Source organism: Phyllobates terribilis, unplaced genomic scaffold (assembly GCF_046119375.1).
Source record: "Phyllobates terribilis strain yellow unplaced genomic scaffold, ASM4611937v1 Scaffold_1__5_contigs__length_1240528914, whole genome shotgun sequence".
Classification (NCBI taxonomy): Eukaryota; Metazoa; Chordata; class Amphibia; order Anura; family Dendrobatidae; genus Phyllobates; species Phyllobates terribilis.
In genome coordinates this window covers 109,699,181-109,715,136 of record NW_027362761.1, presented here as the reverse complement: position 1 = coordinate 109,715,136, position 15,956 = coordinate 109,699,181, and the positions used below count along the sequence as shown (strand labels likewise).

At 45.1% G+C, this 15,956-nt stretch overlaps 1 protein-coding gene across 1 annotated transcript; it reads left to right on the top strand.

Annotated features, from left to right (window-relative positions):
* Nucleotides 1–2,338: 2,338 nt before the first annotated feature.
* Nucleotides 2,339–15,956, top strand: RPS6 (ribosomal protein S6). The gene is made up of 6 exons (XM_073665884.1): nucleotides 2,339–2,467; nucleotides 4,593–4,724; nucleotides 4,814–5,024; nucleotides 12,982–13,128; nucleotides 15,573–15,730; nucleotides 15,825–15,956. The coding sequence occupies exons 1-6, from the start codon at nucleotides 2,351–2,353 to the stop codon at nucleotides 15,918–15,920; spliced, it is 861 nt and encodes a 286-aa protein (XP_073521985.1). The 5' UTR covers nucleotides 2,339–2,350; the 3' UTR covers nucleotides 15,921–15,956.

Here is a 15,956-nt window from a genome sequence, read left to right as displayed (position 1 = left end):
TGTAGAATCCAAATCTGTGTCTCTTCGGTTAAATCCATGCTTCCAAGCTGATGGTCTCAGAGAGTCTGTCTGACCTCTTGATTCTCTGTTTTTATCGTGTACCTGCATGCCGCCGCTGTCAGCGTACGTCTCCTCCGCGCAGGGAGCCTTGGAGCTGCACGGCCGTCAAAACTGAATGGCCGTGCAGCTCCAAGGGAGTCCCTCCTCCCCTTCCGTGATGCGTTGGAGACGGCGCGTACGTGATAACGTGATCGCGTACTCGCCGGCATCGAGCGCAAGGATATTACCAGTCTAGAAGTGGAGCTGCAGGGATTGTATAAGAGGTAAGTATGAAAACTTTTTTTCTTTTAATAGAATTAAGTCATCTTGGGGGACAGCACATGATGAACGAGGTGGGGAGGTCTAATGATGAACTGGGAGTGGGAGATGTAATGTTGAACTGGGAGTGGGGGGTGGGGAGAGCACATGATGAACTGGGAGTGGGGGGTGGGGAGAGCACATGATAAACTGGGGATGGGAGGGTGGGGAGAGCACATGATAAACTGGGGGTGGGGGACAGCACATGCTGAATTGGGATGGGGAGAGCTAATGATGAATTGATGCTCTAGATAACTAAATAACTAATGCCTAAGAAACAGGCATTCCTCACATGTATTAAATCTGTCAAACAGTTGCAAATCATGAGCACTGAGTGACAAAAACATAACACCTGAGCACACTGAAGATACCTGGAAAACACGCGAGCATACTCGCTCATCACTAGTGGTAATATCTTGTCCGGCCATGGTGTGATGGTATTTCTCCCTTGTATGTGGTATTATTCGGTCACTATGTGATGGTAATATGTGGTCTGGTCATGGTGTGGCGGTATTTCTCCCTTGTTTGTGGTAATATTCGGTCACTATGTGGTGGTAATATGTGGTCCAGCCATGGTGTGACGGTATTTGTCCCTTGTATATAGTATTATTGGTCATTTTAAAAAATGTGTGTGACACATTTCCTTAAAGAAAAATAAATAAAAATATAACTAAAAAGAGTATTGGATATTTTAAGAAATGTTTAATAGGTTAGAGTAGAGTAGGGCCTGGCCAGAAAAGTCTCCTTGTCCTGGTAGCGGCTTAAAAAATCTTTTGGCCAAAACAAAAGCTGCTGGCTGTGTGTGTGATATGGTGTTCGATGGTAACTGTTAATATGTGATTGGTGAGGACGTGGTGCAGAATGGAGTTTTTATAAGAGTGGGCGGTGGGACTGTGGAAGGTACGAGGGGTGGAGACGGAGCTGGGGTGGAGCCTGGGCCGAGTCTCAGGCTGTGTGCCCACGTAGCGTTTTTCAAGCGTTTTTGATGCGGAATTTCCGCAGCGGAAACGCTTGTAAAACGCTTGGTAACCCGCACCCCATGGTCCCCAATGGGATTCCGCAAGTTCTATGCACATGCTGCGGATTTTTCCGCAGCGTTTATGCTGCGTTCAAAAATCCGCAGCATGTCATTTAATTTTGCGTTTCCGCAAGCAGAATTGCCTTTGTCCAATGCATAAAAAACGCAAGGCAATTCCGCATGTGGAAAACGCGTGATAAACGCGCGATAAACGCGTGCGGAATTCCGCATGCGTTTTTCCGGGAGAGGACTTGCAGAAATGAAGCAGAAATTTTCTGCTTCATAAATGCAACGTGGGCACATAGCCTCAAGGTGGCCCGGAAATTTTGCCAGTATGGGGCCCTGAAGTTCCTAGTGGCAGCCCTGGTCGTCCCATTATTATGTAGTATTGTCTCTTGTTATACAGTTATACAGCACCGTCCCTTACATAGCATATTCTTGTTATTTTTGTTATTCACAGCGCCCTCTCTTTATTACAGTCGTCTTTTGTTAGATATATAATGACTGCTGATGGAGCAGGCGGTGACCAGAAGACCAGTCCATCAGCGCCTCCATCAGGAAAGAAGCTTTACCATGCTCCATCAGCCGTCATTTCAATCTATATCTAGAAGAGAGGACGCTATAAAAAAAAGACAGGGGGCTATAAATAACAAAAATAACAAGAGAATCCTATATGTAAGGAACAAGAGAGGGCACTGTGTTAAATTGTATTACATATAGTTTTGTTGCCACAAAAGGAGGGGGGCCCAGACACATTTCTTGCACAGGGGCCCCAAGATTTGCTATCGCGCCTTCCTGACAGCATGGAGTTAAGGTTGTACAAGAATAGTCAGTGGAGCGTGTGAGGAGTCTATGCAATGTGTACGGTCACATACTGGCCGCATCACGTGGGACACAGCTGCAGAGATGATCATACTCAGCAAGGAGAAGCAGCCATACTGGCCGCCCGCCACCAGATGGCGCGTTAGCATGTAGATGCTTTCTCGTGACGTCACGACGCTCTCTTCCTCCCTCCTCTATGTGAGATCACTGCACGGAAGCTCGGCCTCTTTCCGGTGGGGACGTCAGGCAGACTGGTTGGCAGTCATGAAGGTGAGCTGAGAAATGAGCCCTTAAACTAAGCTTCTCTGGGCAGATATCCCCCTTGTAGCAGAGTATGGCGTGTGGGGACCCTGGCGATGGTGGAAGAGCATGGTTTCATGGTTGGCAGGAGCCAGATGGCAGCGGATTGACGAGAGATTGGCGGCTGCGAGCAGGGGAGACATGGCGGCCGCCTATACGTGTGTGGTGTTGTGGCTGTGACCACGGCGGATGGTGCCTGTGTGCAGAGACCCGCCGGGCAGTGTGTGTTCCTGAGGAGCTGATGGGAGAGCTGCTCCCGTATACTGATCCAGGCTCCTCCATGGGCAGAGCTCCTATGTCTGCTGTGCTGATCCAGTGCTGCCCCCATAGTCTGATCCAGTGCTGCCCCCATAGTCTGATCCAGTGCTGCCCCCATAGTCTGATCCAGTGCTGCCCCCATAGTCTGATCCAGTGCTGCCCCCATAGTCTGATCCAGTGCTGCCCCCATAGTCTGATCCAGTGCTGCCCCCATAGTCTGATCCAGTGCTGCCCCCATAGTCTGATCCAGTGCTGCCCCCATAGTCTGATCCAGTGCTGCCCCCATAGTCTGATCCAGTGCTGCCCCCATAGTCTGATCCAGTGCTGCCCCCATAGTCTGATCCAGTGCTGCCCCCATAGTCTGATCCAGTGCTGCCCCCATAGTCTGATCCAGTGCTGCCCCCATAGTCTGATCCAGTGCTGCCCCCATAGTCTGATCCAGTGCTGCCCCCATAGTCTGATCCAGTGCTGCCCCCATAGTCTGATCCAGTGCTGCCCCCATAGTCTGATCCAGTGCTGCCCCCATAGTCTGATCCAGTGCTGCCCCCATAGTCTGATCCAGTGCTGCCCCCATAGTCTGATCCAGTGCTGCCCCCATAGTCTGATCCAGTGCTGCCCCCATAGTCTGATCCAGTGCTGCCCCCATAGTCTGATCCAGTGCTGCCCCCATAGTCTGATCCAGTGCTGCCCCCATAGTCTGATCCAGTGCTGCCCCCATAGTCTGATCCAGTGCTGCCCCCATAGTCTGATCCAGTGCTGCCCCCATAGTCTGATCCAGTGCTGCCCCCATAGTCTGATCCAGTGCTGCCCCCATAGTCTGATCCAGTGCTGCCCCCATAGTCTGATCCAGTGCTGCCCCCATAGTCTGATCCAGTGCTGCCCCCATAGTCTGATCCAGTGCTGCCCCCATAGTCTGATCCAGTGCTGCCCCCATAGTCTGATCCAGTGCTGCCCCCATAGTCTGATCCAGTGCTGCCCCCATAGTCTGATCCAGTGCTGCCCCCATAGTCTGATCCAGTGCTGCCCCCATAGTCTGATCCAGTGCTGCCCCCATAGTCTGATCCAGTGCTGCCCCCATAGTCTGATCCAGTGCTGCCCCCATAGTCTGATCCAGTGCTGCCCCCATAGTCTGATCCAGTGCTGCCCCCATAGTCTGATCCAGTGCTGCCCCCATAGTCTGATCCAGTGCTGCCCCCATAGTCTGATCCAGTGCTGCCCCCATAGTCTGATCCAGTGCTGCCCCCATAGTCTGATCCAGTGCTGTGCCTGCTCTCTGCTGCTCCCATATACTGATCCAGGCCCCTCCATGGTGTAGTGTAGCCTTCTCTTCATGGGCAGAGTTGCTATGCCTGCTCTCTCTATACTGATCCAGGCCCCTCCATGGTGTAGTGTAGCCTTCTCTTCATGGGCAGAGTTGCTATGCCTGCTCTCTCTATACTGATCCAGGCCCCTCCATGGTGTAGTGTAGCCTTCTCTTCATGGGCAGAGTTGCTATGCCTGCTCTCTCTATACTGATCCAGGCCCCTCCATGGCCGTGTTCTGATGTCTGCCACTGCTATTCCAGCTCTCAGCTGCTGATGACAGTGCTGTTTCCATATACTGATTCAGGCCCCTCCATGGTGTAGTGTAGCCTTCTCTCCATTGATAGTGTTCCAATGTCCGCCATGCCCGCTCTCCTGAAGTATATTGCCTGCTGTAAAGCTTTCCTCTTCATGGCATTGCTCTGCTTTTCCCACCTCACCTAATCTTATATGTACATGCCAAGTTGGTGGTTCTTGCATTGTAAAGCTCCATTAAATGCTGTACCAGTCTGTAATGGTATTTCTTCTGTTTGCAGCTCAATATTTCCTTCCCAGCTACTGGCTGCCAGAAGCTCATTGAAGTGGACGATGAGCGCAAACTGCGGACTTTCTATGAAAAGCGTATGGCCACTGAGGTCGCTGCTGACCCCTTGGGTGATGAATGGAAGGTAAGGCAGCTGTCTGGGATGTGGCATTGCTGTGCAGAGTTTTGTGGAGACTGTGAAAAGTGGAAATGACTTTCTATGTTCTTACACAGGGATATGTGGTGCGCATCAGCGGAGGAAATGACAAGCAAGGATTCCCCATGAAACAGGGGGTCCTCACTCATGGACGTGTCCGCCTTCTTCTCAGCAAGGGTCACTCCTGCTACCGCCCCAGGAGGACTGGCGAGCGCAAACGCAAGTCTGTCCGTGGCTGTATTGTGGATGCCAACTTGAGCGTGTTGAACTTGGTTATTGTCAGGAAAGGTGAGTTATGGCTGCAATGTTTATAAGGTCACGTTCAGTATTTGGTCAGCATTGTACATCAGTATTTGTAGCCAAAACCAGATGAGGAACAATCAGAGGAAAAGTATAATAGAAACAAGTCACCAATTCTGCATTTATCACCCACTCCTGGTTTTGGCTACAAATACTGATGTAAAAAACTGATCAAATACTGAGCTTGTGAATGGCCTTTTGTGCTGAGCATCTCTGAGATGTTGGCTTTTTTCTAACTGTTTTGATGTGGGTATATGAATGCTTATTGGCCCTGCAGTCTAAACATCCATTTACCCAGGCCAGTAAGAAGACTTCTTCCCAATCATCAGCCTGTGTAAAGATGTCATCAAACAAGCATTTTGCTCGATTGGCTTATTGGTGTGGGCCATGGAAAAGGTTGTTCCTTTTCAGAAAAGTTTCTTATAATATGTTAGTAATAAAAAAACACAAACTTTGGTTTACTTACTCTGCATAGGTCCAGCACTGTAAAGCACAGCTTGTTTGTTTCTTATTACCAATGGATCTTATAGGAAAAGCTCCTTGGAAAGGGGACACAACCCTTTTCAAACTCATTGCTGGCAGTGTTTTGCCACATATAGGCAGGAGATAAATTGCTGTCATCATGTATGCTTTATGGGGACAGAACGATCGTATTAATGATTGTTGTGTGTGCATCCAGTTTGTATTGGCCTGTGAGATTACCCATAATGGGTATACATTATACACCGCATTGGCGGTATAAGTTGTTCAGCACTTGTTTAGTTTACTTCATTAATATGCAGCAATGACCAGAAGGGGGATTGTTCATGCCCCATGTCCATTCTTCAGCAGAGAATACACTGCCAAACAATGATAATTTTTATGCCCTTTTAAGATTTTGGTCAGCGACAAACCGGCGCTTGATTCATTGAGCATGCCGTACAGCTAAACATGTGCATTATATTTACTCCTTGTAAAAATACCGCAAGTTTAAAGTGTAAGCTAAGTGGCTGATTTTACTAGTAAACTAACCACTCCCTTTTTCTAAACAACTAAGGAAAGTATGGCAAAATGAAACAATTTTTTTTTTTTTTTATTAGGCTATGTGCCCACGATGCAGAAATGCCGCGGATTTTTCCTGAGTGTTTCTGCATCTCCCTGGCAGAAAAAATGCATGCGGATTGTACATGCGGATTGTACATGCATTTTTCCTGCCAGGGACAAGCGTTTGTGAAGTGTTTTTAGCATGCGATTTCATATGCGGGTTGTCAAGCACTTTCCAAGCGATTTTAGCATCACTTGGAAAGTGCTTGACAACTTGGTCACACTATATAAATCCATGCAACCGGCATATATAGTGTGACCAATTTAGTTAAAAAAAAGAATAAAAATTGTAAAAAAAAAACCCATTATACTCGCCTTCCGATGGTCCCCGGTCTCCTTCTCCGGTCATCCCAGTGTCTCTCAGTCGTGTAAAAGGACCTTCCATGATGTCATTTAGTCATGTGACAGGTCACGCGACCGCCGACCTCAGCGGTCGCGTGACCTGTCACATGACTGAATGACGTCATGGAAGGTCCTTGTACTCCATCGCGAGCCAAGACGTACCGGATAGAAGACCGTGGGACATTGGAAGGTGAGTATAATGTGGTTTTTATTTATTTTTTTTATTTTATTTACCGGTACTATGGTACCCGGGTTTGGATGAAGGTCTCCTCTTCTCCAGACCCAGGTACCATCCTCACATTGATTGCTTAACCCCTTAATAACATCTAACGTACTAATACGCGTCTGTGCCCTGGGACTTAAGAGCCAGACCCGTATTAGTACGTCATCGCGCGCGCGCACACAGGCTGTGCGGGCGCGATCGGCGCCGGGTGTCAGCTGATAGTATCGGGTGTCAGCTGTGACAATGTGCAGGGAGCGAGCGGTCCTGCACCACTCCCAGCCCATTAACCGCTGTGATCGAAGCCGATCGCAGCATTGCGGGGGCAAGGGGAGGTGATCGGCGATACTCACCTCCTCTTCCGGCTTCCAGCGCTGTCTGCAAAGGCTTCCCAGGTGTTGCCATGACGACCCGATGTCGTCATGACAACATCCGGGTCACCAGACAGCAGGAAGATTGTTTGGACATGCGCAGTGCATCTCCAAACAATCTTCTCACTGCAGCGCTGATAGCCTGTATGACACAGGGATGGTGCTGCATTCCTGTGCCATGCAGGCTATCAGAGAAAAAAAAGTGAAAGTCCCATAGTGGGACAAAGTAATAAAGTATAAAAACTGTCAGTAAGTGAAAAAAAAAAAATTGCAAAAATATAAAAAATAAATAAATAAAATAATCCACCAAAAATAAAAATATAATGTACCCATCAATAAATATTATTATAAAAAAAACAAACAATAAAAGTACGCATATTTGGTATCGCCGCGTCCGGAACAACCTGACCTATAAAACTGTCCCACTAGTTAACCCCTTCAGTGAACACGGTAAAAAAAAAAAAAAAAAAAACGAAGCAAAAAACAATGCTTTATCACCATACCGCCAAATAAAAAATGGAATAACACGCGATCAAAAAGACGAATATAAATAAAAATGGTTCCGCTGAAAACGTCATCTCGTCCCGCAAAAAACAAGCTGACATACAGCTCCATCAGCCGAAAAATAAAAAAGTTATAGCTCTCAGAATAAAGCTATGCTAAAAAATATTTTTTTCTATAAAATTGCTTTTATTATGTAAAAGTGTGAAACATAGAAAAACGATATAAATGTGGTACCGCTGTAAACGTGCTGACCTGAAGAATAAAGCTGCCTTATCACTTTTACCACACGCAGAACAGAATAAAAAAAAAAAAAAAAAATTCCTGAATTGTTGTTTTTTGTTTATTCTGCCTCCCAAAAATCGGAATAGAAAGCGATCAAAAAATGTCACGTGCCTGAAAATGGCACCAATAACAACGTCAAGTCATCCCGCAAAAAACGAGCCCTCACATGACTGTCTGCCAAAATCTGGAAAAATTATAGCTCTCAAAATATGGCGATGCAAAAACTAGATTTTACAAAAAATGCGTCTTTTTGTGTGTGACAGCTGTCAGTCATAAAAACCCCATTTGATTCTGGTATTGCTGTAATCACACCGACCCGAAGAATAAAGTCGTCTAATCACTTATACCGCACGAGGAACGGCGTCAAAAATAAACTCTAGGGTTAGGGGTTGTGCTGGGGTTAGGGGTTGTGCTGGGGTTGGGATTTTTTTCAAAAGTAAGAAAAAAGATGACGATATGGCGACTAGTGTTGAGCGCAAGTGCTCGCTACTTGAGTTTGCATCGGGTGCTCTGGTATGCATTGAGTATCGTGGGTATTTGAGTGACATGCTCGAGTCTCTGCCCCATATGCTTCGCGGCCAAAAAAACTGCGGAGCAGGGACTCGAGCATGTCACTCGAGCACACGCTGTACATGGTGCATACCTGAGTACCCGATGCAAACTCCAGTAGCGAGCACTTGCGCTCAAGACTAATGACAACTTATTCAATATGATGACCTAATGTAACAAATTCTGTGTCGTACCTCTGGGTTCAAAATGTTCACTATACACCTTAATAAAATCCTTGAGGGGTATAGTTTCCAAAATGGGGTCACTTGTGGGGAAGCTCCACTGTTTAGGCACATCACGGGCTCTCCAAAGCGACATGGTGTCCGCTAACAAATTGAATGGAAAATCGGCTCAAATTGTTAGTGGACGCCATGTTGCGTTTGGAGAGCTACTGCGTGCACAAACATTGGAGCTCCCCCACAAGTGACCCCATTTTGGAAACTAGGTGCCTTGGGGTGTCTAGTTTCCAAAATGGGGTCACTTGTGGGGGAGCTCCAAAGTTTGGGCACACAGGGGCTCTCCAAACGCAACTTGGTGTCCGCTAACAATTTGAGCCGATTTTCCATTCAATTTGTTAGCGGATACCATGTTGCATTTGGAGAGTCCCTGTGTGCCCAAACATTGGAGCTCTCCCACAAGTGACCCCATTTTGGAAACTAGACCCCCCAAGGCACCTATCTAGATGCATAGTGAGCACTTGGAACCCCCAGGTGCTTCACAAATTGATTCATAAAAATGAAAAAGTGTTTTTTTTTTTCACTTTTTCATTTTTACGAATCAATTTGTGAAGCACCTGGGGGTTCCAAGTGCTTACTATGCATCTAGATAGGTGCCTTGGGGGGTCTAGTTTCCAAAATGGGGTCACTTGTGGGGGAGCTCCAATGTTTGGGCACACAGGGGCTCTCCAAACACAACATGGCGTCCGCTAATTATTCAAGCAAATTTTACAATCAAAAAGTCAAATGGCGCTCCTTCCCTTCCGAGCCCTGCCGTGCGCCCAAACAGTGTTTTTTCCCCACATATTGGGTATCTGCGTGCCCAGGGGAAATTGCACAACAAATTTTGGGGTCCATTTTTTCTTGTTACCTCTGTGAAAATAAAAAAAATTGGGTCTAAAGTAACATTTTTCTGAAAAAAGTTAAATGTTCATTTTTTTCTTCCACATTCAAAAAATTCCTGTGAAGCACCTGAAGGGTTAATAAAGTTCTTGAATGTGGTTTTGAGCACCTTGAGTGGTGCAGTTTTTAGAATGGTGTCACTTTTGGGTATTTTCTGTCATAAAGACCTCTCAAAGTGACTTCAAATGTGATGTGGTCCCTAAAAAAATGGTTTTGTAAATTTTCTTGGAAAAATGAGAAATCGCTGGTCAACTTTTAACCCTTATAGCTCCCTAACAAAAAAAAATTTTGATTCCAAAATTGTGCTGATGTAAAGTAGACATGTGGGAAATGTTATTTATTAAATCTTTTGTGTGACATGTCTCTGATTTAAGGGCATAAAAATTCAAATTTTGAAAATTGCAAAATTTTCAAAATTTTCGCCAAATTTCCGTTTTTTTCACAAATAAACGCAAGTGATATCGAATAAATTTTACCACAATCATGAAGTACAATATGTCACGAAAAAACAATCTCAGAATCAGGGGGATCCGTTGAAGCGTTCCAGAGTAATTACCTCATAAAGTGACAGTGGTCAGAATTGAAAAAATTGGCCCAGTCATTAATGTGCAAACCACCCTCGGGGCTTAAGGGGTTAATATCCGCATGTGCACATGTAGTCTTGCGGATATTAAGCGATTCAATGCAAGTCAATGGCGGCCAAATCACTGCGTTTCCACAAAATAATTGGTAGTGCTGAGGATTTTTCCACAATGATAATCCTCAGTGGAAATTTCTGCAGCATGTGCACAGCACATGCGGATTATCATTATGGAACATGGCAGACCTTCTACCAAGCGTTTTTTAAGCGTTTCTGCAGCGGAATTGCCACTGGGGAAACGCTTAAACGCATAGTGGGCACACAGCCTCAAAATATCCATGGGCCAACTTATTCTAATGCCTGAAATGTGCAGTGTGAATGCTGCCAAAAGGTGAAGCCCATGTTCTATCTGTAAATGTAGTGCCGTCCTTACAGCGCCAACATATTCTGCAGCACTTTACAATTCAGAGGGGACAAGATAAGACATTAGAGTAAAGCCCCCGTCTCACATAGCGATATCGCTAGCGATATCGCTGCTGAGTCACGGTTTTGGTGACTCACCAGCGACCTCACCAGCGATGTTGTTATGTGTGACACTTTGCAACGATCAGGCCCCTGCTGTGAGGTCGCTGATCGTTGCAAAGTGTCCTGGACCATTTTTTGGTCGTTGGCCTCCCGCTGGCCAGCACACATCGCTGTGTGTGACCAGCGGGACCAACGATCTGGCTGGTAACCATGGTAAATATCGGGTTACTAGGGGCACGCGCGCACTTAGTAACCTGCTGTTTACCATGGATACCACTCTGCTACGGTGCGCGGAGGCTCCAGCGCACCGTAACAGAGTGGTATCCATGGTAAACAGCGGGTTACTAGGGGCACACGCGCACTTAGTAACCCGATGTTTACCATAGTTACCAGCCTGCTCCTGCTTGCAGCAGGCTGGTAACGGGAGCAGGACATCGTGGAACGATTCTTTCCACGATATCGCTGCTCCCCTCATCGCTGGTGAGCCTGCCTGTTTGACAGCTCACCAGCGATGTATTAGCGATGCAGCAACGATCCCTGACAGGTCGTATCGTTGTCGGGATCGCTGCTGCATCGCTTAGCGTGACGGGGCCTTAACACATAGTTCAGCACACACCATGAGGAGTGAGGGCCCTGCTCACAAGCCTTTCTATCAGTGTGAGCATTGGTGTACATGATGCCTTTTTAATAGCTAGCTAGGTGTGCACGATCTGAGGTTAGTTAATGAGCCATCAGATCAGTCATCTGACTACAAGTCTGACTTGAAACGCAGCAAAGAGAATATGCTAGAAAAGTTATAATAAAGATTTTGGATGTATAAGGCACATACTCAGCGCCTGTATGTCAGTTGCGATTTCACTTGAATGAGTTGGCCATGTAGCCCACTTACCACTTGGATGTTTTGGGTTTTTTCCCAGTAGATATGTGCAATGCTATCAGACGTTACTAGTGAAGAATCTCCCTAAGATTTAGTCTTAGAAATTTAGTCAGTGTCCCACTTCTGTGTTATATGTATTGCTATATTAAACTACTAATCTACTATTGTTCAGTGACCACCTCCCCATAAATAAGCCTTTTTTACCTGTAAATCTAATATCTTTAAAATTGCAAATGTGCCCCTATACCACGGAATCTGCTGTACATACACTGTGTGCTTTCATCAGTGTTTGTAGCTGAATCCTCCCATTTTACAGATGGTTTTTGCTATTTAATATGAGGACAGCATGAGGTAGAGACTGATTTCAGATACATCATTTATTAGGCTATGTTCTGTTGTTTCCATACAATGAATGTTTTATCACTGCCTCAGCTAAGTGGTCAGTCACGCCCCCTCATGATAAGCAGCTCACTGTCAATAGACAATGTACACAGAAAACTGTGGTGTGGGTGGGGTTAGCTTTAGCTTTCTGAGCTCTGCTATATTTCAAAACTGATTGTCACAACTGCTGCTCCCAGTAAACTAAGTGATACATCGCTGGAATAAGGGTCTATTACTACATCATACCGCTCTCAGATGAGGTAGCAAAAATCTGCTGACAGATTTCCTTTAAACCTAATCAAGGATCCCTGTAATGGAGTTGGGAGTGCACTACTGAACCCTTAAAGTGAATGTCCAGAGGCACAGAAAATCATGACCAGTGTCCATTTAATACCAGAAGCTTAATAGTATTTCAGAAAGTTGTGATGTGTTGCTGCAAGGAGCTGTCTCGCCCTCACTTTTTTGCCACTGGGTCACACTTTCTTCTCCAATTCACAGGAGGAGAAATGATGGATATGGGCAAGAGTGCTGTGCTTCTCCTGTAATCCTGTTTATTTCTATGGGAATTGCAGAAACGGCGTAGCTCAGCCAGTATCTGCTCCCATAGGTCACCTCCAGTGATCGGACTGGATAGTTGTTCCCATGGGATAAATTCCACAATGATAATCTACATTTGTCATGTGTGACTGTAGACATGCAATCTGTTTTTTCCCCACATTGAGCTTTTCTTAGAATCCTGCCTGTAAACCGGACCTACATTGATAGCTGTTGACTGCCTAGATAATATTTTGCTCTCTAATTTATGCATTTTATCTGCCTGAAAATTAGCAGATTTCTTTATTTTATGATGACCATCTCCAAACTTGGAGCATGACTTAATTTCGTTTTAATGCTAAAAGCTGGCTTGGCCTCTGGCATATTGTGATGCATAGAAACCTGTCCTAAAGGATTTTGTTCTCAAGACTGGATCCAATAATGGTTTCAATCCAGCTCCTCTTTTGTAATGTATGCAAACATTAAATATATGGAATTTAGATCGCATTAGTGGCAAAGTGTTGTTAAATGCAATTTACTTCATAAAAAGCGATATGTTTTTTTGTTTTTTTTCTGCAGGTGAAAAAGATATTCCCGGCCTTACTGACAACACTGTTCCTCGTCGCCTGGGTCCAAAAAGGGCCAGCAAAATCCGCAAGCTCTTCAACCTGTCTAAAGAAGACGATGTGCGCCAGTATGTGGTCAGGAAGCCTCTTACTAAAGAAGGTAAATGTGGTGTGCTTTCAGAAGCTTACAGTCTGATCATTAGTAAGAATAATTAGAGAGGGTGCGAATTGAATCGCTTGACCCATTCCTGCAACCAGGTGGGTATCTGTGACTGCCATATGGAAGCCCAGTGAACCTCCTCCTACCTGCCGGCATCCGTGGCTCTGTTGGTTAGCCAGCCTGTCTCGCTGTAACGATGACATTGCACCAGGCCTAATAATCAAGGGGAGGTGGGGATGCCATCAGATAAATGGCGGTGCGAATGCTCCCGTCCAACGGCCACAAATTACTAATGTGGCCACTGGACCGAGTCCTGCAAATCATTCGCACCAACTAGTGCTTAACCCCTTTACGGCCAGGCCATTTTCTGTTTCTTTTTCCCTCCTCTTCCTACAGGAGCCTTGTCGTTTTTTTTTTTTTTTTTTTTTTTTTTATTTTATTTTCCCGTCAATATAGCCTATGAGGGCCTGTCTTTTTTGCGAGGCAAGTTGTACTTTTGAATGATTCATTATACCATATAGTGTACTGGCAAAAGGGGAAAAAATTCCAAGTGCTGTAAAATTGCAATTCCAAAATTGTTTACCCTTTTCACTATATTGTAAAACTGACCTGGCAATAGGATTCTCCAGGTCGATATGAGTGTGCAGATACAAAACATGTATAGGTTTTTTTTCCCATTTAAGTGGTGAAAAAAAAAATCTGAAATTTGTATGAAAAATTTTTTGCTTTTTGTCACCATTTTCTGAGACCCGTAGCGTTTTCGGGATATGGGGCATTGTATTTTCAATGGAGCAACTGGGGGGTGATTTGAACTCTTCATAAAAACAAACAAAAAAAAAACAACAACTTTTTCTTTTAGTTAATAGTGCCCTTAGGGGACTTCAAGTTGCAAATGTCCGATTGCTTGTGCTATACATGGCAATGCTGAAGCACTACTATGTGTAGCAGAACTCACGATCTCCTATGAACGCCGGCCACGGGCTGGTGTTCACAGGAGGATCGTAATGACAGGTCATCAGCAGACCCCCGGCTATCGTGACAACCCATCAGCACCCTGTATCTTGTCACGGGCACGTCGATGTGAGTGTGGAACGATACATGCCTCTGAGTGTGTTAAGTCCCGCTGTCAGAGATTGACATTGGGATTTAACAGGTTAATGGCTGCCTGCCGCTGTCATAGGCACATGATGGCTAATTTAAAATCAGCCGTCGTGTCGGTAAAGATGTGGGCTCAGCGTGTGAGCCATCATTAGTCAGAGACGAGACATATGATGTAAATAGAAGTCATGTGTCGTGAAGGGGTTAATGCTTGTGGAGTACCTGCATGACCTTTTGACTATTGTGTGTAGTAAATAGATAAACTATTGCTATCTGTAGGCTTGGAAAAATTTCAGCCTGCCAGCACTAGGAAGTAGATGGTTCGGGTCCCCCTTCCCCGGTGTTGTGCAAGCTTTTCAATGCGGCTGCTGTTGTAAATTACATGGCTCCACTTTGGTTGTAAGCACCCTTTTTTTCTTCTAGCGTTTGGTTGTAGAAGTGGTGATAGGACTTTACAAATTTTCTTATTACAGAGATATTCCCTTTTTCCAGTTATTACCGCTTTCCTTTTCCTGCCTCGTGCACTGGTCACTGACTTCTCACTGGTTAAATTAGTCTTCATTGTTGAAGACATGACAGATTATCAATTTGCTGAGAGATGAGATTTCAGAGTGACTGGGGAATGGGAGAAACATTGATGATGATGATGCTTGTACTAACTGCTCTATTACCTCACCCCACAGCGTTGTACTGCTGAATACTATCCTCCATGCTGCTGCTTGTCTGTGTAGGGGAGCAGGATCTCTTCTTGTAGTGTATGGGAGACATTCTGAGCGTAGCTCATAGAAAGCAGACGATAAATACAAGATGTGATTTAATTTCAGGTGGTTCACACAAAATTGACGCATGTAACTACAGCCTAAGGCTGCCCGAGGAAACGTGGCACTTTGTGATTAGCGTATTGCCAAAGGGCTCTTGTAATTTAAGATTCGTCCAAAGGGAAGAACTCCTTTAATGCGTAAAGGTTCTGTCTTGGGTAGGCATTACAGTTGTTCGAGGGGAAAAGAGTGGGACATTGTAAACGACCAGTGTTTTCTGCCATAAGATTTGGGGAAAAAATAACTATCCTAGTAGGGAATTCTTTGAACAGTCTTGAAACCTGTTAAAATGAGTCAGATGATATGGCTGTATATTGTTAGACTACACTAAAAGCAAATTGTATTTTACAGTCCTCTGATAGGTAGAGATGTAGGTCAGACAAGAATTGGCTAGTCAAAAAAAAATCTGAACAGAAGACGAAAAATTCTGAACTAAGCAACATATTTCTTGTGAATGATCATTGGGCAAACGATTGTACTGTAAGAGTAAGTTCTTGTATTGTGTAACATGATATTTTGTGTTAATAGGCAAGAAGTCCCGAACCAAGGCCCCTAAGATCCAGCGTCTTGTGACTCCAAGAGTTCTTCAGCACAAGCGTAGACGTATTGCCCTGAAGAAGCAGCGTACTCAGAAAAACAAGGATCAGGCAGCAGAATATGCTAAGCTGTTGGCTAAGAGAACAAAGGTATGTTCATTTCAGTTGAAAAGCCTTCAGAATTTGTAATTATTTCATATTTAGTATAAACATTTTTACATACATTTTCATTGCTTTTATTTAGGAAGCAAAGGAGAAGCGCCAGGAGAAGATTGCCAAGAGACGTAGACTTTCATCTCTGAGAGCCTCCACATCCAAATCTGAATCCAGCCAGAAGTAAACGCTCATGGTTTAAATAAAGAACTTTTCTTGTAAA

Excerpts from the sequence above, each read along its gene's own strand:
- RPS6 (XM_073665884.1), top strand. The coding sequence starts at position 2,351 with ATGCTTTCTCGTGACGTCACGACGCTCTCTTCCTCCCTCCTCTATGTG. Across the intron at positions 5,025-12,981 it reads CTTGGTTATTGTCAGGAAAG|GTGAAAAAGATATTCCCGGC; the intron begins GTGAGTTATGGC and ends TTTTTTCTGCAG. Across the intron at positions 13,129-15,572 it reads GAAGCCTCTTACTAAAGAAG|GCAAGAAGTCCCGAACCAAG; the intron begins GTAAATGTGGTG and ends TTGTGTTAATAG.